This window comes from Vipera ursinii (assembly GCF_947247035.1).
Source record: "Vipera ursinii genome assembly, chromosome: 12".
Classification (NCBI taxonomy): Eukaryota; Metazoa; Chordata; class Lepidosauria; order Squamata; family Viperidae; genus Vipera; species Vipera ursinii.
In genome coordinates, this window is record NC_139525.1 from 10337283 (window position 1) to 10354102 (window position 16820).

Below are 16820 nucleotides of genomic sequence, written 5' to 3' on the forward strand. Positions count from 1 at the left end.
GATCAGGGGTAGGCAACCTTGGCTCTTTTATGACTCGTGGACTTCCAACTCCCAGAATTCCTGAGCCAGCATTAGGTGGTCTCTGTTGGCTGTTCAGCATGGTTAGCTCAGGAATTCTGGGAGTTGAAGTCCACGAGTCATAAAAGAGCCGAGGTTGCCTACCCCTGGGTTAGATTGTTTGAACAAGTGGAAGCAGCACATATATTCTGATCAGAAAACCTCAGGATTTCTTCCAAGGAGGAAAAAAAAATGGAACTCTTCAGTATTTGAGGGAGGAGGTGGGGTGGTGGTGGTCCAATTCATGCCCACAAGATGCTATGCCAAACGAACTGGAACCTTCGCAACTTCGGCTGTTACTACACTTCTGCAATGATGCTTTTACAGCACGAGTGTCCAACCTTGGCAACTTTTTAAGATGGGTGGACTTGAACTCCCAGAGTTCACGCTGGTTGGGGAATTCTGGGAGTTCAAGTCCACATCTCTTAAAAGTTGCCAAGGTTGGAGACCCATTTTAGAGTGCAGCTGTCTAGACAATCAAGTGAGATTTTAGAAAAAAATCCACGTTTTCTCTGCTAGATCCCCTAAGCCGAGTCAATTTTGGATCCAATTAAGGTGGTCATTTAATATTAAGTGTATTTTTTACTCCCCCTCCCCATGTTTTAGACCCTTTCTCTGTTTTGCTCTCAATGTTTAGTCTAGATTTTAAAGGCCAGCCTCTCTTGTACTATATATAAGTCTTCAAACTAATTGAAAGCAACTTGTCTGATCATCACTGTATAGTCATCCAAGCATCACCCTGCATGAAGACATTGTTGGGGAAAGGTATGTCCGTGGTTGCATAGCGAATAGAGAACTAAGATAGGATCCAATCTTGGTCAGTCACTGGGACCAGAGGTTTACGCTTCTCTCTCACCAGAATGACCAACTTGTTCTGGTGAGAGAGACGTTCCCTTGAGGATAGGTTCAAGCACGAGTCAAAAGTTCCGAAGACTAAACCTCTGGACCCAGACCGGATCCTGCAACGTTATCCTGGAACATGTACATTTGCCATCATTCATGAGAACCAAAATATTTGGGGAGTCTGCTCCTCCTCGGAAATGGGAGATTGATTAGCAATCAATCCTACTTAATAAATACTAGTTCCAGGAGCTCAACATAGTGGACGTCACACCTCTAGACAGCCTAACAGCCTACTCTGTAAAGGATGTGCAATAATATATGCATGGGAAACCTAGCGCCGTTGTTTACACTCATTAAAGCCAGGCAAACAAAACTACATTGTTTATATTTTATGGACTGAAAATGGCACAATCAATTCTACAGACTTCAACATCCTTCTGGTCCTCAGACAGCAAAACCTTTTGAATAGCCCATGGATTAGAAAGAAGCGCAAAGCAAAATGTGATTTAAATACGCTACGTTATTATCGGAAGCTTTTTGAATAGAAGCAACACGGTATCCTGTCCTATTTACGTTATTCACTAATTTGGCAACGCGGATCTCTTGAGAAGCTTCTCGCTTTTTTTTTACACCCAGAGACCAATTACACTTTCAACCGGTTGAAAATCCGAAGTGGCACTAATGAGTAGGAAAAAAAAAAATTAAGGATTGGATGAGAAAATTGGCAAGAGAAGAAGAGTCAGGATGCTACCTGGCTGCGTATCACCGTGCAGACCTGTGAGCAAATTGCATAGGGCTTCCGCCTGTTTTTTAAAGTCCCATGAGGAAAACTGGAGGGCATTAACTTCTCTTACTGTACAGATCTGCATCTTCTGGGCTGGCCTGCCCGTAGTCCATGAGGCTCGCGTCTGCTTTAAACGTGGGCGCCTTCAATACCTCTGCCAAATAGACACCAGGAGGTTAGGATAGGCATCTCTGGAAAGAGGGGGAGGGCTGCTAAGGTTTATTATTTATTTATTTCCAGGTAAATCCTCCATTCACGACCATTTGAAGTTTACAATGGCACTGAATAAAGGGTCTTATGACTGGTCCTCACACTTATGACCATCATAGCCATCTCCACAATCATGGGATCAACGTTCAAAATGGGTGGCAACCATCCTGTCTTTATACGAATGGCCGCAGCATCCTGATCACCATCTGCGACTTTCCCATCTGGCTTCTCACAAGCAAAGTCAATGGGAGAAGCCAGATTTGCTTACCCGATCTGTGATTCCCTGAACAAATGCAGGGATTCGCTTAACAACCGAAGGGGATCATGGCTCACTTAATAAACACGGCAGGGAAATTCTGGTCCCAGCTGTGTCCATAACTCGAGGGCGACCTGTGTTCGTTCATTCATTCCCTTCGATTTGTACTGGTTGACAGACACCATTTTAATTTCTCACAACGTCTCACCTCTTCTGGGGAAGAGTGTGATACAGCCTGTGCTAATCAGTTGTTTTCCAAAGGTGTTTTAACAACTTCCCCCACCCAAAAACCATGTGGAAAAATCATCCAGTTTGGGAATTACAGATCCAGAGTTGGGAAAGCCTGTGTTGGCAGCTAGGACTTCTCACCTGTTCTGACGTTTGGCACCTTCATTGCACCCATCAAAGCCTCGTAATCTTTCTGCGTGTCTGACCTCTCTCTCTGGGCTGGTTCCTCTGAGGTTTCTGCCTTGTCCTCCGGTTCTACGGAGCCCTCCTGAGCTTTTGGGAGGCTATGACTGACTGGTGATGCTTCCTGTACTTGAAAAAAGAGACATCATTATGGAATATCCAGAAGGATACACTGGCTGGGCAGTCTCTTCTAATTAAACAGTGTGACTCCCCCCCCCCCAAAAGGGAGTGATTTTAATAAAAGCATTGGCCAAAATATTTCTGCTTTATCTTTAGCACAGAATCCTTATCAGAAGTCATTAAGTGCCAGTAAGAAAAAGATTTGGGCCAGATTTTGTTTTATTTTTTTTGTACTGTATGTATGTATTGTTGACCTGGATTTAGGGGACAGTATCAATTGTGAATACGTACAGATGTCCCCGCTCTCTCTGGCCACTTGCAGAACCATGAATGCAAGGTCATAAAAGGACAGCAAAGGAAACAGCCAATATCCTAACCCACCTGGGAAAAATATGGTGTGTTAGGGAAACACCTAAACCACCCAAAAGGGAACATATGGTGTCCTGGGGGAACACCCAAAAGGGCACATTTTTAGCTACTTCTGCTTGTTTCCTTCCCATCTACAGTGTGCCAGGCTTAAAGGGCGAAGTCTTTTATGCGTGCCAGCTTTGCTGGGTGAATTGCTTACATCATCAAAGAAGGTATAAAAATAAGGCTTTCGGATCATATGTTAAAACAATTAGAATACGTGTAAAGTAAAAACTATGGATATGTGTAAGAAAGTTATTTTCTATGTGATGGGACAGGTTAAAACTTGTCTCTCAATTTACAAATAGACAGCATATATGAAGGGGAAAAGAGAGGAAATGTTTACGGTAGCAATTTGAAATCTGTACTAATGATATCTGTATGAAACTGAATTACCACTACCCGGCCACCACATTGCTCTTCAAATATGTGAATGTAATATCAGAAAATCAATAAAATTTGTTTTTAAAAAAATAAAAATGCTTTCCTGATATTTGGGCCTTTTTCTCTTTTTTTAGAGAAGCCCGTCTTTGTTCGGCTGAATAAAAATGTAAAGCTTGGAGGCGACTTCTAGTTTCCTGTATTTTTTGTCAAGCAAAACCTCAGAACCTGCACAGCAGTATGTGTGTGTGTGTTTGTGTGTGTATGTGCGTGTATACATACAACCAAGCAAACCACCAAATTCAGAAGCATCCAAGGACTCCATGTATAGATAACTCACCTTAAATTCCACCTTAGGGCCTCTTTATAATGGGCAATGTAGAGATGCAGTAGATTTTATCATTTAATCCGATGCAGAATGTTGGCATCTTAAAGCGTCACCAAAACGTTTGCTATTTAAAATGCTTTTTGGAAAAGGATGTACCTGAGTATCTTTCTCCTGTGTAACTGGAACTTCTGTGGAAGGTTTTTTGGTCCAGAGTGATCCGACAACCGTATACATTTTATGGCTTGCGGCATAAACTTTGCTACCTGTTACCTGGTTTAACGTGAAATAGGTTATTTGACTGAGTAACAGACACAAGGTGGTGATCTTACTTTTTTTTTTAAATGAATAGGATAATTCAGAGAATGGAAGTAAAAAAACCAAACAAACCCTTAATTCTGAATAACAATCTTTTTGGAAATTTGTAACCCGGAGTTTTAAAAATATCAACTAGCAGCAACATTCTTAAAGTGAAAGAAAAAGTTAATTTATTTTTTTTTAAAAAGCACCTAAGTAGGAAGCTTAAAGGGACGCGGTGGCTCAGTGGGTTAGGATGCTGAGCTTGTCGATCAAAAGGTCGGCAGTTTGGCAGGTCGAATCCCGAGTGCCGCGTAACAGAGTGAGCGCCTGTTACTCGTCCCAGCTTCTGCCAACCTAGCAGTTCGAAAGCACGTAAAAATGCAAGTAGAAAAATAGGGACCACTCCGGTAGGAAGGTAACAGCGTTCTGTGCGCCTTTGGCGTCTAGTCATGCCGGCCACAGGACCACGGAGACGTCCTCGCACAAGCGCTGGCTCTTCGGCTTTGAAACGGAGATGAGCACCGGCCCCTAGAGTCGGAAACGACTAGCACGCATGTGCGGAGGAACCTTTACCTTTACCTTAGGAAGCTTAAAAGCAGCTTACCTTTGCAACAATCACCGACTGTACTGGATAGCAAAGAGATATACCTAGTGAGCCCAGGCAGACGGGATAAGCAATTTTCTTGAATCTAGATCCTGCGAGAAACAAGTCGCAAGTGAGAATAAGGAGCACCACTAACTGGAACATGACATTTCAACACTTCCGTTCTCATAAATCACTTATGTCATTACATAATTGTTCTGCTTTCCTAGAGTACATTGAACCAAGCATTGGCCAAGTTGCCTAGATTTGCACATTCAGGCTCAACCACCCAAAACGAACCCAAGTCAACACTTCTTGAGAATGGAGCGTATTCGATATGCTCAACATTCAGTAGATGTGCAGTGCTTAGGATACGGAAATGGTGAAATGGTGTTTTCGAAGCGTGGCGTTGTACCTGTTAACATTTGCTGGCAGCCCTTTAAAGCAGCTGCCTCTTTTCTTTTTGTCCACAGCTGCAGCTTCAAAAGCTGCAGGTCAAAAGATTGAGCCTGGAGCAAGGCCTCCCCACAGCATAGTCAACAAAACCAAGAAGCAGCCACGACGGCGAGACCCATTTTATATGCCCAGCACACCTAGGGCACAGCTGCCACCACACTTTCGCAGTTGCCATCTTCACTTTTTCTAACCACACCCCTGCTAAAGCTGACCTGTAGGTTAAGAATGAATTGAACACAGCAACAGAGATCACTGTAATAAATAAGTACATTTCCCACCCTCTTTCTTATCCTCTGGAGTGGTTTCCTTCCCCATCATCTTACCTTTCCTGGCCAGGACTATTCCAGTCAGTCCTGAAACTGTGATCACTCCAACTTTGGGGAGAAATTCTGGAGGTGGATTCTTCAGGTAAACGTACGCATCTTAAAAACAAGCAAAAACAATCATGGTTAGCTCTTGCTGGATTATCCCACCTCTTTTATCTCAATTTGTTAATTTTCATGGCCGGAGGTTGTTGTGGTTACGCAGGAAGGGCCTTGGGAAACAAGAGCAAGAGGACTGAATAACGGTCAGATAAGAGGCAGCTAAGCCCACAAAAGGAACATGGGCAGGGCAAGCAGCTCAGAAGGGACCCTCCCAACTTCCTTGCGGCATAAAGGAGGCTGGCTGGAGAAAATTGTACTTTCAGGCTTGCAGGAGCCTGTTAAGGTATCCTTACATTAAATTTAAAGTAGCATAGTTCTTGGCTTGCAACCGTTCGTTCCGTGACTGTTCGAAGTTAAATCACCCCTGAAAAAAGTGACTTGCCACTGCTTTTCGCACGACCGTTGCAGCATCCCTGGGATCACGTGATCAAAATCGGGGCACTTGGCCACTGGCATGCAATTTATGACGGTCGCAGCATCCTTGAGGTCGCCACGTTGATCCCCTTTTGCGACCTTCAGACAAGCAAAGTCCATGGGGAAGGCCGATTCACCTAACAACCGGGTTACCAACTTAGCTGCGGTGATTCACTTAACAACTTGTGGCAAGAAAGGTCGTAAAACGGGGCAAAACTCACTCAACAAATGTCTCGTTCAGCAGCAGAAACTTTGGGCTCAACTGTGGTCATAAGCCGAGGACTACCTATACTTGGGGGCAGGCCTCTTGTCTCGGCTACCTTGCAAGGCTGGCAGAAGTACAGACAAAGCACAGGAAGGTGCGAAGTGCTCTGTTACACACCCACCTTTCCCAAACTGTAGTGAAGCAGTGACTCCATTTTTGACGAAGAGGTAAGCATCCTGTGCAAATAAACAAAAGATCCATTGTTTAAATAATAATAATAATAATAATAATAATAATAATAATAATAATAATAATAACAACAACAACAACAACAACAACAACCCCACTGACAAATGCGAAGGCAGTTTCGCAGAAGGAAGAGATGGCTGAGAAAAAATACTCGTTTTTTATGCAGTATGTAAAGCTATCCCAATGGAAGTGATTTGTACTTGGAAAGCGATGCACACATGAGAATGACAAAGGGATGAGAGACAGTCTTCACATAAGGCTGATCTTCTATATTTGGGCCCCTCGGTTTGAGGCAAGTGGCAGCTTTTGTGGAATGACGTCGGCACACACAAACACAAATCGCTGCTCTCCCTTGTCGTCCCACAGGTATCCATGGACAGGATGGGGTAGAGCAGAGGTCCGCAACCTTTTGGGCACCAGGGACCGGTTCTGTGGAGAGAGGTTTTTCTGTGGAACGAAGAGTGCGTGATTTTGTGTGCTGCCTGCATCACACGGATGGGGCTTTGCTTTGTTTGTGTGGACTGGTTGCTGGCATGCCGTGGCCTGGTACCGGTCCATGGACCGGGGGTTGGGGACCCCTGGGGTAGACAATGTCACTTAATGCAGATGGTTTGAGATCACAGTTCTCTGAATTTCCAGCGCACAGAGTCAAAAGATTTTTATGAAATCAAAAAACAAGCAGCCAAAAAAAATGCCTGGTAAGAATCTTCCCTATTGTCTTGGACATCAGAAGGCATATGCAGTATTCGTGGTACCTATTTATTAGATTTATTCACGCCACAATCCAAGCTGTCAGCAAATTAACCATACGGTAGTGAACAATATACACACATTCTCTCTCTTTCTCTCTCTGATCTCCATGCATTTGCAGGACAATTTGAGTTTTCATTATAGCTTGCAAGGTTTTATTTATGTAGCATATGAACATGATACATAGACAAACCATCCATGTAATTATATGCAAAACTTCTACAGGGCGACAGCAGTGGCCTCACAACTGGATGTCCAATTCCATATGGAGCTGTGATTTACATCAAGGATGATATCGAGAGCTGTAATGCCCTTCCTCCAATTATTAAGTCAAGTACCAATCAGAATGTCTTCTCTCTATCCACAGAGCTACAGTTTGCAAGGTAAGAAACTTATAACATAATTTTGGGTTCACCCCACCAGATGTCATTGCCCAACAAGCTCAGGATTATCACGATAATTAAGAGGACAAAAGGATAGGCGTGGGGGACACCGCCCCCCCGAAATGACTTATTTGAGAATGTCTCCGCTCCCAAGGGAGAAACATCTTAAGTGCAAAAACCCAACAAGCTTGTTGTGACTGAGAGATATTTGGTCCGCATCTCCTGGCTGGTTTGATTCCCAACGTGTTTGCCCCCCCCCGCCCCCACTCTCATCTTCAAGAGGATTGTGACTGTGTCTTCTGAAATGTATTATTCCTGTTCCCAAATCAAGAAACTTGCTTGCGCTCTCACCTTGCAACCCTTTACGTAACCGCTTGTCGTCTTTCTTACAGATGAAATCCTGGTCTGCAGCTGGCCGGGCTTTTCGTCGACGTACCGTGATTCCAGAGGTGGGGCATTGTAAATGGGAAGCTGCAAAAAAAAAGAAAAAAAAAAGGAGGGGGAGATGGTGACCCTAGGCTTGCCTGGGGAAAAGAAAAGCAATCCTCCCCTCCATTATCTTATCAGTGGTGTTTCTCTGCTCCCACTCAACAAACATTGGCCGTCAGGTTATTGACTAGAATGAACGGGAGTGGTGCTCCACCATTCAGTGGCCATAGATGTTGCAATCCAATGGCTCAAAGGAGTGCTCACATCTGCCTCTTGTCAAGGACGAAGAATGAGGATCACACCTTACGTTCCCGTTAAGCTGATTTATTGCTGATGTCCATGCACAAGAGTCTAGTCAAGCACTAAAGGGTCAGCACTAAATAGATAAAAGAGTCAGTGGGATTCAAGAGGGACTGGACTTGGATTGCTGGCGGGAACGTAATGACTCTAGGCTGATTCCTCTCTTGACTCCGCCTCTCCTCCTATACTATCTACTCAGTCATTGATCATCATAAGATGATCAAAGGACTGGAGAGTAAAACATACGAAGGACGGCTGCGGGACGTGGGGTTGGCTAGTCTAAAGAAAAGAAGAAATAGGGGAGACATGATAGCAGTGTTCTAGTATTTGAGGGGCTGCTGCAAGGCAGAGCGGGAGAGGTTGTTCACCAAAGCACCAGAGGGAAGGATGAGAAACAATGGTTGGAAACTGATCAAAGACAGAAGCAACCTGGAATTAAGGAGAAACTTCCTGACATTGAGGACAATCAACCAGTGGAAGAGCTTGCCACCAGAAATCACTGGAGATTTTTAAGAAGAGACTAGATAGTCACCTGTCTGAGACGGTATAGGTTCTCCTGCTTGAGTAGGGTGAGTAGGGGGCTGGACTAGAAGACATCCAGGGTCTATTCTATTCTATTCTATTCTATTCTATTCTATTCTATTCTATTCTATTCTATTCTATTCTATTCTATTCTATCCTATCTTTAACTCTAACTCCTATCCTATCCTATCCTATCCTATCCTACCCTATCCTAACTCTAACTCTATTCTATTTTCTTCCATATCTCCATGCTTCCCAAAGGAATCCGCTGTTTTCATCCCTCCCCACCACTAGCCTGAGAATAGGGAATGTCAATCATTGGCCCATCCTGATCTGCTACAGGTTCTGGAGTTAACAAAAGTCCATCAAGTCCACAAAATGAAATTACTAGCAAGCCATCCCTCTCCCCCCCCCCTCACATTCTTTCTTTACATTTTGTGTTTTTCTCTGATTTCATGAGAAATTTAAAAAAATCCTGAATGGTTGAGCTGCAAAGCCATCAAGGCATGATTCTTCCAAGAAGGCCCTTAAAACCCTGGAGTTAGGAACTGGCACGAGGAGGGAATTCCCCCAAAGGAGAAAAAGTATAGGCATGACTATACTTTAGGATTGTTATAGGATTGCTCTAAACAGGAGTGAAATCCTTGTATGAAAGTAACTTGTCTTTTGTCTAGATGTCTGGAGCTTGCCTCCCAGAATTCTCAGCAATAGCCATTGCTGGGTGGGGAATGCTGGGAGCTAAGTCCACAGCAGAGAATAAGATAGGATTAAATCATGTTTTCTTTGCTCATACACCATGACAACCCAACCCAACCCAACCCAAAACAGCTGGCTTGGTTTTACCTTCCTGAATAGGTAGAAATATTACATATTCACTTTTGGTGATCTTGTGTTCAACTCACAAGACGTCATTGCAAGACGCTTGTTACTTGTTAACTACTTTTACTCGTTAATTACTTTTCTCTTAGGGACTATATAATGAACCACGATGCGTATTTATTGGCCGTACGGCAAAATAAATAATGATGCACAATCTTTTTATTTTAACCCAATTCAAAGTTCCCATACTATGATACAAGACTGTTTAACTGAAATATAACCTTCAGAAGAAAAGCTTCCTTGCAGAAGCAGAAGCCCGCAATGATCTTACGAATCTTACCTGATGTACTTTAATCCGGCGGGATTTCTGTTCTCCTTCGGCTGCGGCAAGTGCATGGGTGGAAGTCCATGCTAAAACTGTAGGAAGGGCTGCCCATTTGGTGACCTGCTGTCACAAGCAAGTCAAGATAAATCAAGGAACAAGGTCAGTATCTCCAGGAAAGCAGCTTCTGTGCTTCAACATTCATTCTAAAATCAAGAAAACTGTTGTACCCACATCTCTGAGCTAGGAATGCTGGTTTATCCATGATTCATCATGAACCGGCCAGGGAGTTGACTCTTGTGTTGCTCCTCTGTGTCATATATGTGGGTATATGCATAATTCTGTATTTATCTATGTATGTATGCATATATGTATGTATGTTTGTTATATTTATATAGTGTACTTTGAAGGTGGTGACCCTTTCAGAACTGTATGCCAGTGGTCCTCAACCCCTGGGCTGTGGACCAGTACCGGGCCACGGCATGCCAGCAACTGGTCCGCACAAACAAGGAAAGCCCCATCCGCAAGATGCGGGCAGCACACCAAACCACGCTTCCTCCAGTCCGTGGAAAAACCTCTCTCCACAGAACCAGTCCCTGGTGCCCAAAAAGATTGGGGACCTTTCCTGTATTGCAATGAAATTTCATTTTAATGTATGTTGATTAGTGTACATTCAAAGTGACAATAAAGTTATTATTCTATTCTATTCTATTCTTTAAAAATCCGACTCTGTTCTCAATAAAGATTCTATTCTATTCTAATTCTATTCTTTAAAAATCCGACTCTGTTCTCAATAAAGATTATTCTATTCTATTCTATTCTATTCTATTCTATTCTTTAAAAATCCGACTCTGTTCTCAATAGAATCTATTCTATTCTACACTGTCTCTGCTCTATTCTATTCTATATTCTATTCTATTCTATTCTATTCTATTCTATTTTATTCTATTCTAATTCTATTCTATTCTTTAAAAATCCAACTGTTCTCAATAAAGATTCTATTCTATTCTATTCTACTCTATTCTATTCTATTCTACACTGTCTCTGCTCTATTCTATTCTATTCTATTCTATTCTATTCTAATTCTATTCTATTCTTTAAAAATCCGACTCTGTTCTCAATAAAGATTCTATTCTATTCTATTCTATTCTATTCTATTCTATTCTATTCTATTCTATTCTATTCTATTCTATTCTATTCTACAGTCTCTGCTCTATTCTATTCTATTCTATTCTATTCTATTCTATTCTATACTGTCTGCTCTATTCTATTCTATTCTATTCTATTCTATTCTATTCTATTCTATTCTATTCTATTCTATTCTATTCTATTCTATTCTAGGCAAACTGGGGAGTTTAAAAAAACAAAAGGCAAACCACAAATGTAAAATAGCATGGGAGGATTGGATAGATGCTGGGATGATCAGCTGTGAAAAAGTTTTAAGAAAGTGGCGGGGGGGGGGGGGGGGGAAAGCTAGAGGAAGGATAGGAAGGACCGTACTTTGGATTTAAGGTGGAGGTCTCTTTTCTAGACTGGAGAAAGTTGACAATAAAAGAAGGCTTTATTTACTCGCTAGACTTGCATCCTGCTTTCCTACATGAGGTTAAGCAGGCATGCCTGATGGCCTTTAATTCTCTCTTCCCCAATCCTCCAGTGAGGTAGGTTGAAGTGGGACACCAACTAGTCCACAATCATCCAGGGGGTTTCTAAATTCAAGTTCTGGATCTCTTCAGGACCAGTCCAGCATCTTAACCACAACGCGGCACTGCTTTTCAGTGGGCATCTCCCTCCATTTGCACTGTATAGTTGCTCCACATATTTCCCTTCCTTCTGTGGAGGAACTCAAGACCTGCTTTGGACATAGAAATTGCATACAGAAGGCAAGATTCAACTTTACGTTTTTAGCAACAGCTCACGGGGAATAAGAAGAGGGGTCACAGGAACTAGTCTATCCAGGTTTTCTTCTCCACCTTTGCCAGGCAGAACTTCCTAAATAGTGCTTACAAAAGCGATGTGTCAAGCCCAAGTATCAAAAGGCAATCTATACATTACAATTTTAATGAGGGGATGGGGCCTTTATTTTCACCCAATCAATCAGAATAGAGTCGGAAGGGACCTTGGAGGTCTTCTAGTCCAACCTCCTGCTCAAGCAGGAGACCCTATACCATTTGAGACAAAGTAGCTGTCCACTTTCTTCTTCAAAGCCTCCAGTGATGGAGCACCCACAACTTCTGGAGGCCAGTTGTTCCACTGGTTAATTGTTCTCACCGTCAGGAAATTTCTCCTAAATTCTAGGTTGGGTCTCTCCTTGATCAGTTTCCATCCATTGTTTCTTGCCTTGCCTTCAGGCGTCTTGGAGAATAGATTGTCCCCCTCTTCTTTGTGTCAGCCCCTAATGCCTCCTTAAGTAACACCAGCTGCCTGCAGTTAGTGCAGGTTCGCATCCCACCAGGCTCAAGGTTGACTCAGCCTTCCAGGTAGGTAAAATGAGGACCCAGATTGTTGGGGGCAATAAGCTGACTTTGTAATAATGCCGCTTGGGGGTGTGTGAAAGCCCTAATAAGCAGGCATATACATAGAATGAAGGCTACTGCTAAGCTTGTAAGCCGCCCTGAGTCTTCGGAGAAGGGCGGGATATAAATGGAATTTTTTAAAAAAAATATTGAAACACTGCTATTGTGTTACCTCTAGTCCCGTGGTGACAAACCTATGGCACATGTGCCGCAGGTGGCACGCAGAGCCCTCTCTGTGGGCACGCGTGCCGTCGACCCAGCCCTAAGCCTTCAGCTGGGTTTTATAAAACCTTTTCGCTTTAGGCCTCCGCTGCCGTGTGCCAAAAAAAAAAAAAAAAGGTTCAATCAATCTATCAATTTCAACTTCTCGTGGGAAAAAAGATCATGCAAAGTTGAAAATTGATTGATTTAACTTTTTAGTCCCACCCAGTCTGCCGTTACCACCGCAGCCATGCCCACCCAACGGGCCACGCCCACCCGGCACCCGACGATACGTAACTGGGTTTTGGGTTGCAGTTTGGGCACTCCGTCTCTAAAAGGTTCGCCATCATTGCTCTAGTCCTTCTTTTTGCTAGACTAGCCATACTCCGTTCCTGCAAATATCCTTCATGTTTAATCCGCTTTAATGGCAAAGTTACTTTGGAAGGGGGAGGGACTCATTAGAAACAAGACTGGAAATTTCAACACTGATTTTTTTTTTTACTTTCTCATTTGTTCATACATTTTCAATCTTATTTACACGGCTAGGAACTGCAGCACGATGGCTGGATTTGGCTCAGTCCACAAATGACACTAATTGCTTTGGGATGTCTGCTGAAAGGAACTAGGCAGTGACAAAACAAAATGCTCCTATAATACATTTCACTGCCCAGCAATTATTTTGAAGCAATTATCTTAATATTGACTGATGTAAAAAAAAAACACAACAACCACCCAATTCTGTTAAAATCACAAGACTCAGCCAGCGTGTCTGAGGAGGGAGCATATATTAGGACAGGATAAAAACCGAGATTATTTAATTACCTCTAACTGTCTCTCACTCAGATTAAACTAAGTTGATTAAATAATGCTCCTCGGTTATCAATACAATTCAGGGACAACAAACAGAGGTTTTGCAAGCTGCAAAGGGTAAGACGTACACTTCCAAGCTTGAAATCATGCTATACGTTAGACAGGGAAGTCAAAAACCTCTCTGAAAAGTATCACTGAAAAACCACTTTCTTGGGCTGATTTAAGAAAATAGCAAGGGTATCTAAGCTAGAACAGAACAGCAGAGTTGGAAGGGACCTTGGAGGTCATCTAGTCCAACCCCCTGCTCAAGCAGGAGACCCTATACCATTTCAGACAAGTGGTTGTCCAGTCTCCTTTTAAAAGCTCGAAAGAAAAAGCCTGACTTGTAGACTTCATTTGTCGTGGGCCAGTCCATAACATGACCACTGGTAAATGCATATCATATGCTGCCTGTTTATAAAAAGCCCTCATCACCCCTATATTTATGGCAAGATAGTTTTGTGAGTTTGTCCTTTCATATTCTCTCGCCAACCTCAATGCAATAACTGGTGCTTACTGGTGTTTACAGATATTCAGCATTTTAATTTTCTAAAAATGCCATGTGTTCCATAAGCATTCTCAGAAAACAAAATTACACTCAAAGCTAATGCCTAGCTTTGGAACAGACTTTTATTTTTGATCAAAATAATCTAATTATTTTATCTACTTAATTATCTAAGTAATTATTAACAACCTGCCTCCAGAAGCGGTGAATGCTCCAACACTGGAAGTTTTTAAGAAGAGATTGTACAGTCATTTGTCTGAAATGGGATAGGGTCTCCTGCCTGAGCAGTGGGTTGGACTAGATCACCTCCAAGGTCCCTTCCACCTCCACCACCACCATGATTATTAAACATGAACCTCAGTCAACTGAACATTCAAATTGACTGGCACTAATGATTGACATGGGTTGCTGCCAGGATCCTAGATATCAACCAGGTACCTCCTTAACATAATAATAACAATAATAATAATAATAATAATAATAATAATAATAATAATAATAATAATAATAATAATAATAATATATTTTGCTCTGTTTAGTTCTATAGAGTTCACAGTACTTGTAACAAGCACTGGGAATAATACACATTTAAAGAAGCCTCTTCTTCTTTTTTTTGGTCACTGCTGGCATGAGACCAATTGATTAATGAAGAGGATGCATCTTTTGCCAGAAAAAAATTGTACACCTGAAATATACATGATGTCCTGTCAGACCTAAGCAGAAGCTGAAAAAACTAGTATTTAAATAAATAATCTGGTCAACTGCATGCCTGAGAAAAGATTCAAAGGAAAATACCCAGAAGATTCAAAACACAGGATGGCATTTTGAAAACACCTTATCACTGAAAATAGGAATTTGTGGGAGTATTGATTCAAGAATGCCCAACACTAATTTTCTGAGTTTTAAAACAAATTACAGAACAGGGCTTTAGTTTGACACATTGGTTATAACCTTTCCCTTGATGAGTAGCAACCACTGTCTTCTACGTAATAAAGTATGAATTGATCCCTCAGCTCCAGGCTTGTCAAAACAGATACAGAACTAGAGAAAAGCTGCAGAAATAAATATCCTAGAATGACAAGGTGGTATAGATATTCGGGGATTGTGTGTTATATCGTGATACTGGTTGTGAGAGGCCACATCACGCCTTTGAACTCGGAAGAGTCCACACTGAATTGTACATTTTATACTACAGTCATACGGTTTCATCTTACATTCTACCCAAAATATCTGATACAGGTGATCCACAAAACAGACTGTAATCTAAATTTTAAAAGCAATCCCCCCCCTCCAAATCTGGTGCCTACTACAGTAGTCCCTTCACTATCTGGGCTATACCGAATATATTGGAGAAAATGAAGATATTACAAAAGCTGTTGGTTTTTGTTGAAAGGGGATGATATGAACACGGATGTGAATGCTTGAGCAGCAAATTCCACACTTGGATTTTTTTTAAAAAAATGCTCACTATACACAATTTTGCACACTAGCTGGGGAATTCTGGGAGCTGAAGTTACACACTTTAAGATAAAGTGGCCAAGGTTGGAAAAAAAAAACCCGGTGTAAGGGGTTTCCAGCATCAATGTGATTTTGCTAGCCTCACAACGTTCCCCAACCTGGTGTCTGCCAGCCATGCTCCACTACAACTCCCATGGTCAACAGGATCAGGTTGGGGAAGATGGGATGCATGATCAGATGGGTGAAGGATGCAGAGTGTGGTTCTTCTTAGGGTGAGGTGGATGGCCAGAGAATCTCAAAAACATCCCAAGGATGTCGGGTTACACCTGGGGGCAGCATCAGTGGGATTTCACAACGGAAGGGCATTCTGCACATGCTCCGCCGCCCAGCATCTTCAGGAATGCCCCCAAAGTCCACCTTTCCACACTGATAAGGAGAGGGACGAACAAGGATTAGCAATGGGAAGGGATGCAAAAGAACAAGCTTTGCCCATCCTTCCTCATTCTTTGCCCTGCAAGTCTTATTTCTTTCACATCCCCACAGTCTCCTCCGAGCAAGGCTGTAGTAGGGAATAGGATAAATCACTCTGCACACGCTCAGGAGTCCACTCGCCTTTGCCACCCTCCTCCCCCTTTGAGCCTCTTTTGCAGGACAAAGTTCCAATGTTGTGGCTGGCGGGAGACAAGAGCAAAGATCAGAAAGGAGCCTTGCTGGTTGACACTCAAAAAGAGACCCCGCAGGAAATGGGAATTCTGCACATGCTCAGGCAACCTCTGCAGCCCCAGAGCCACTCTTTTCAGTGGAAAAGCAGGAAAGGGCCCCCCTGTCGGTGGGAGGCCCCGTCGTGGATCCCGAAACGAAGGAAGGAAGGGGGAAAAAAGGGGGTTCCAGCAGCCTCGAAAGTCGCCGTAATAGGAGACCGGAGAGGCGCAACGCAGCCACTCACCTTGGCCGCCATTTTGGCTCCACCGCTTCGCGAGGGAGGCGCCCAACCTGGAAGAGGGCGGAGCGGTACGAAAGCTGACCAAGGATTGGTGGAGCGGAGAAGTGGCGTCAGAGTGACGTCACCCGGTGGTTTCCCTTACCGGAACCTTAGCCGCGGAGGTTCCCGCGCGGGACTACAGCTCCCATGATCCCCCAAGAGTATGGTTCAACTACTGTGGGGAGGAAAAGAAACGAGAAGGGAGTTTATGGGGTTCTCCGAGGATGGACGCTCTTCTTTACGTTGGAGGTCTAAAACAGTGTTTTTTTTCCAGACTTGGCAACTTTCAGAGGCCTGGACTCCAATTCCCAGAATTCCCTAGCCACCACTGGCTGGGGAATTCTGAGAGTTGGAGTCCAC

General features: G+C 43.1%; 1 protein-coding gene across 2 annotated transcripts; it reads right to left on the reverse strand.

Annotated features, from left to right (window-relative positions):
- Positions 1–1271: 1271 nt before the first annotated feature.
- On the reverse strand, positions 1272–16450 carry APOOL (apolipoprotein O like). Of its 2 annotated transcripts, none has more exons than XM_083372193.1 (9): positions 16425–16450; positions 9971–10075; positions 7912–8031; positions 6360–6414; positions 5458–5556; positions 4700–4791; positions 3955–4068; positions 2520–2685; positions 1272–1838 (listed from the first exon to the last, which is right to left on the reverse strand). In XM_083372193.1, exons 1-9 carry the CDS (start codon positions 16434–16436, stop codon positions 1741–1743), a joined length of 861 nt encoding a protein of 286 aa, XP_083228319.1. In that variant the 5' UTR covers positions 16437–16450; the 3' UTR covers positions 1272–1740. The 2 variants fall into 2 exon arrangements, with proteins under 2 accessions (XP_083228319.1, XP_083228318.1); XM_083372192.1 differs by having other exon boundaries at positions 9971–10078; positions 16425–16442.
- Between the last annotated feature and the right edge of the window lie 370 nt (positions 16451–16820).

What these genes read in the sequence shown, in the direction of transcription:
- APOOL (XM_083372192.1), bottom strand. An exon ending in TTCACTACAGTTTGGGAAAG is followed by an intron (nt 5,557 to 6,359) that starts GTGGGTGTGTAA and finishes CTTGTTTTTAAG; the next exon opens with ATGCGTACGTTTACCTGAAG. An exon ending in CACAGGAGAAAGATACTCAG is followed by an intron (nt 2,686 to 3,954) that starts GTACATCCTTTT and finishes TTTCAAGTACAG; the next exon opens with GAAGCATCACCAGTCAGTCA.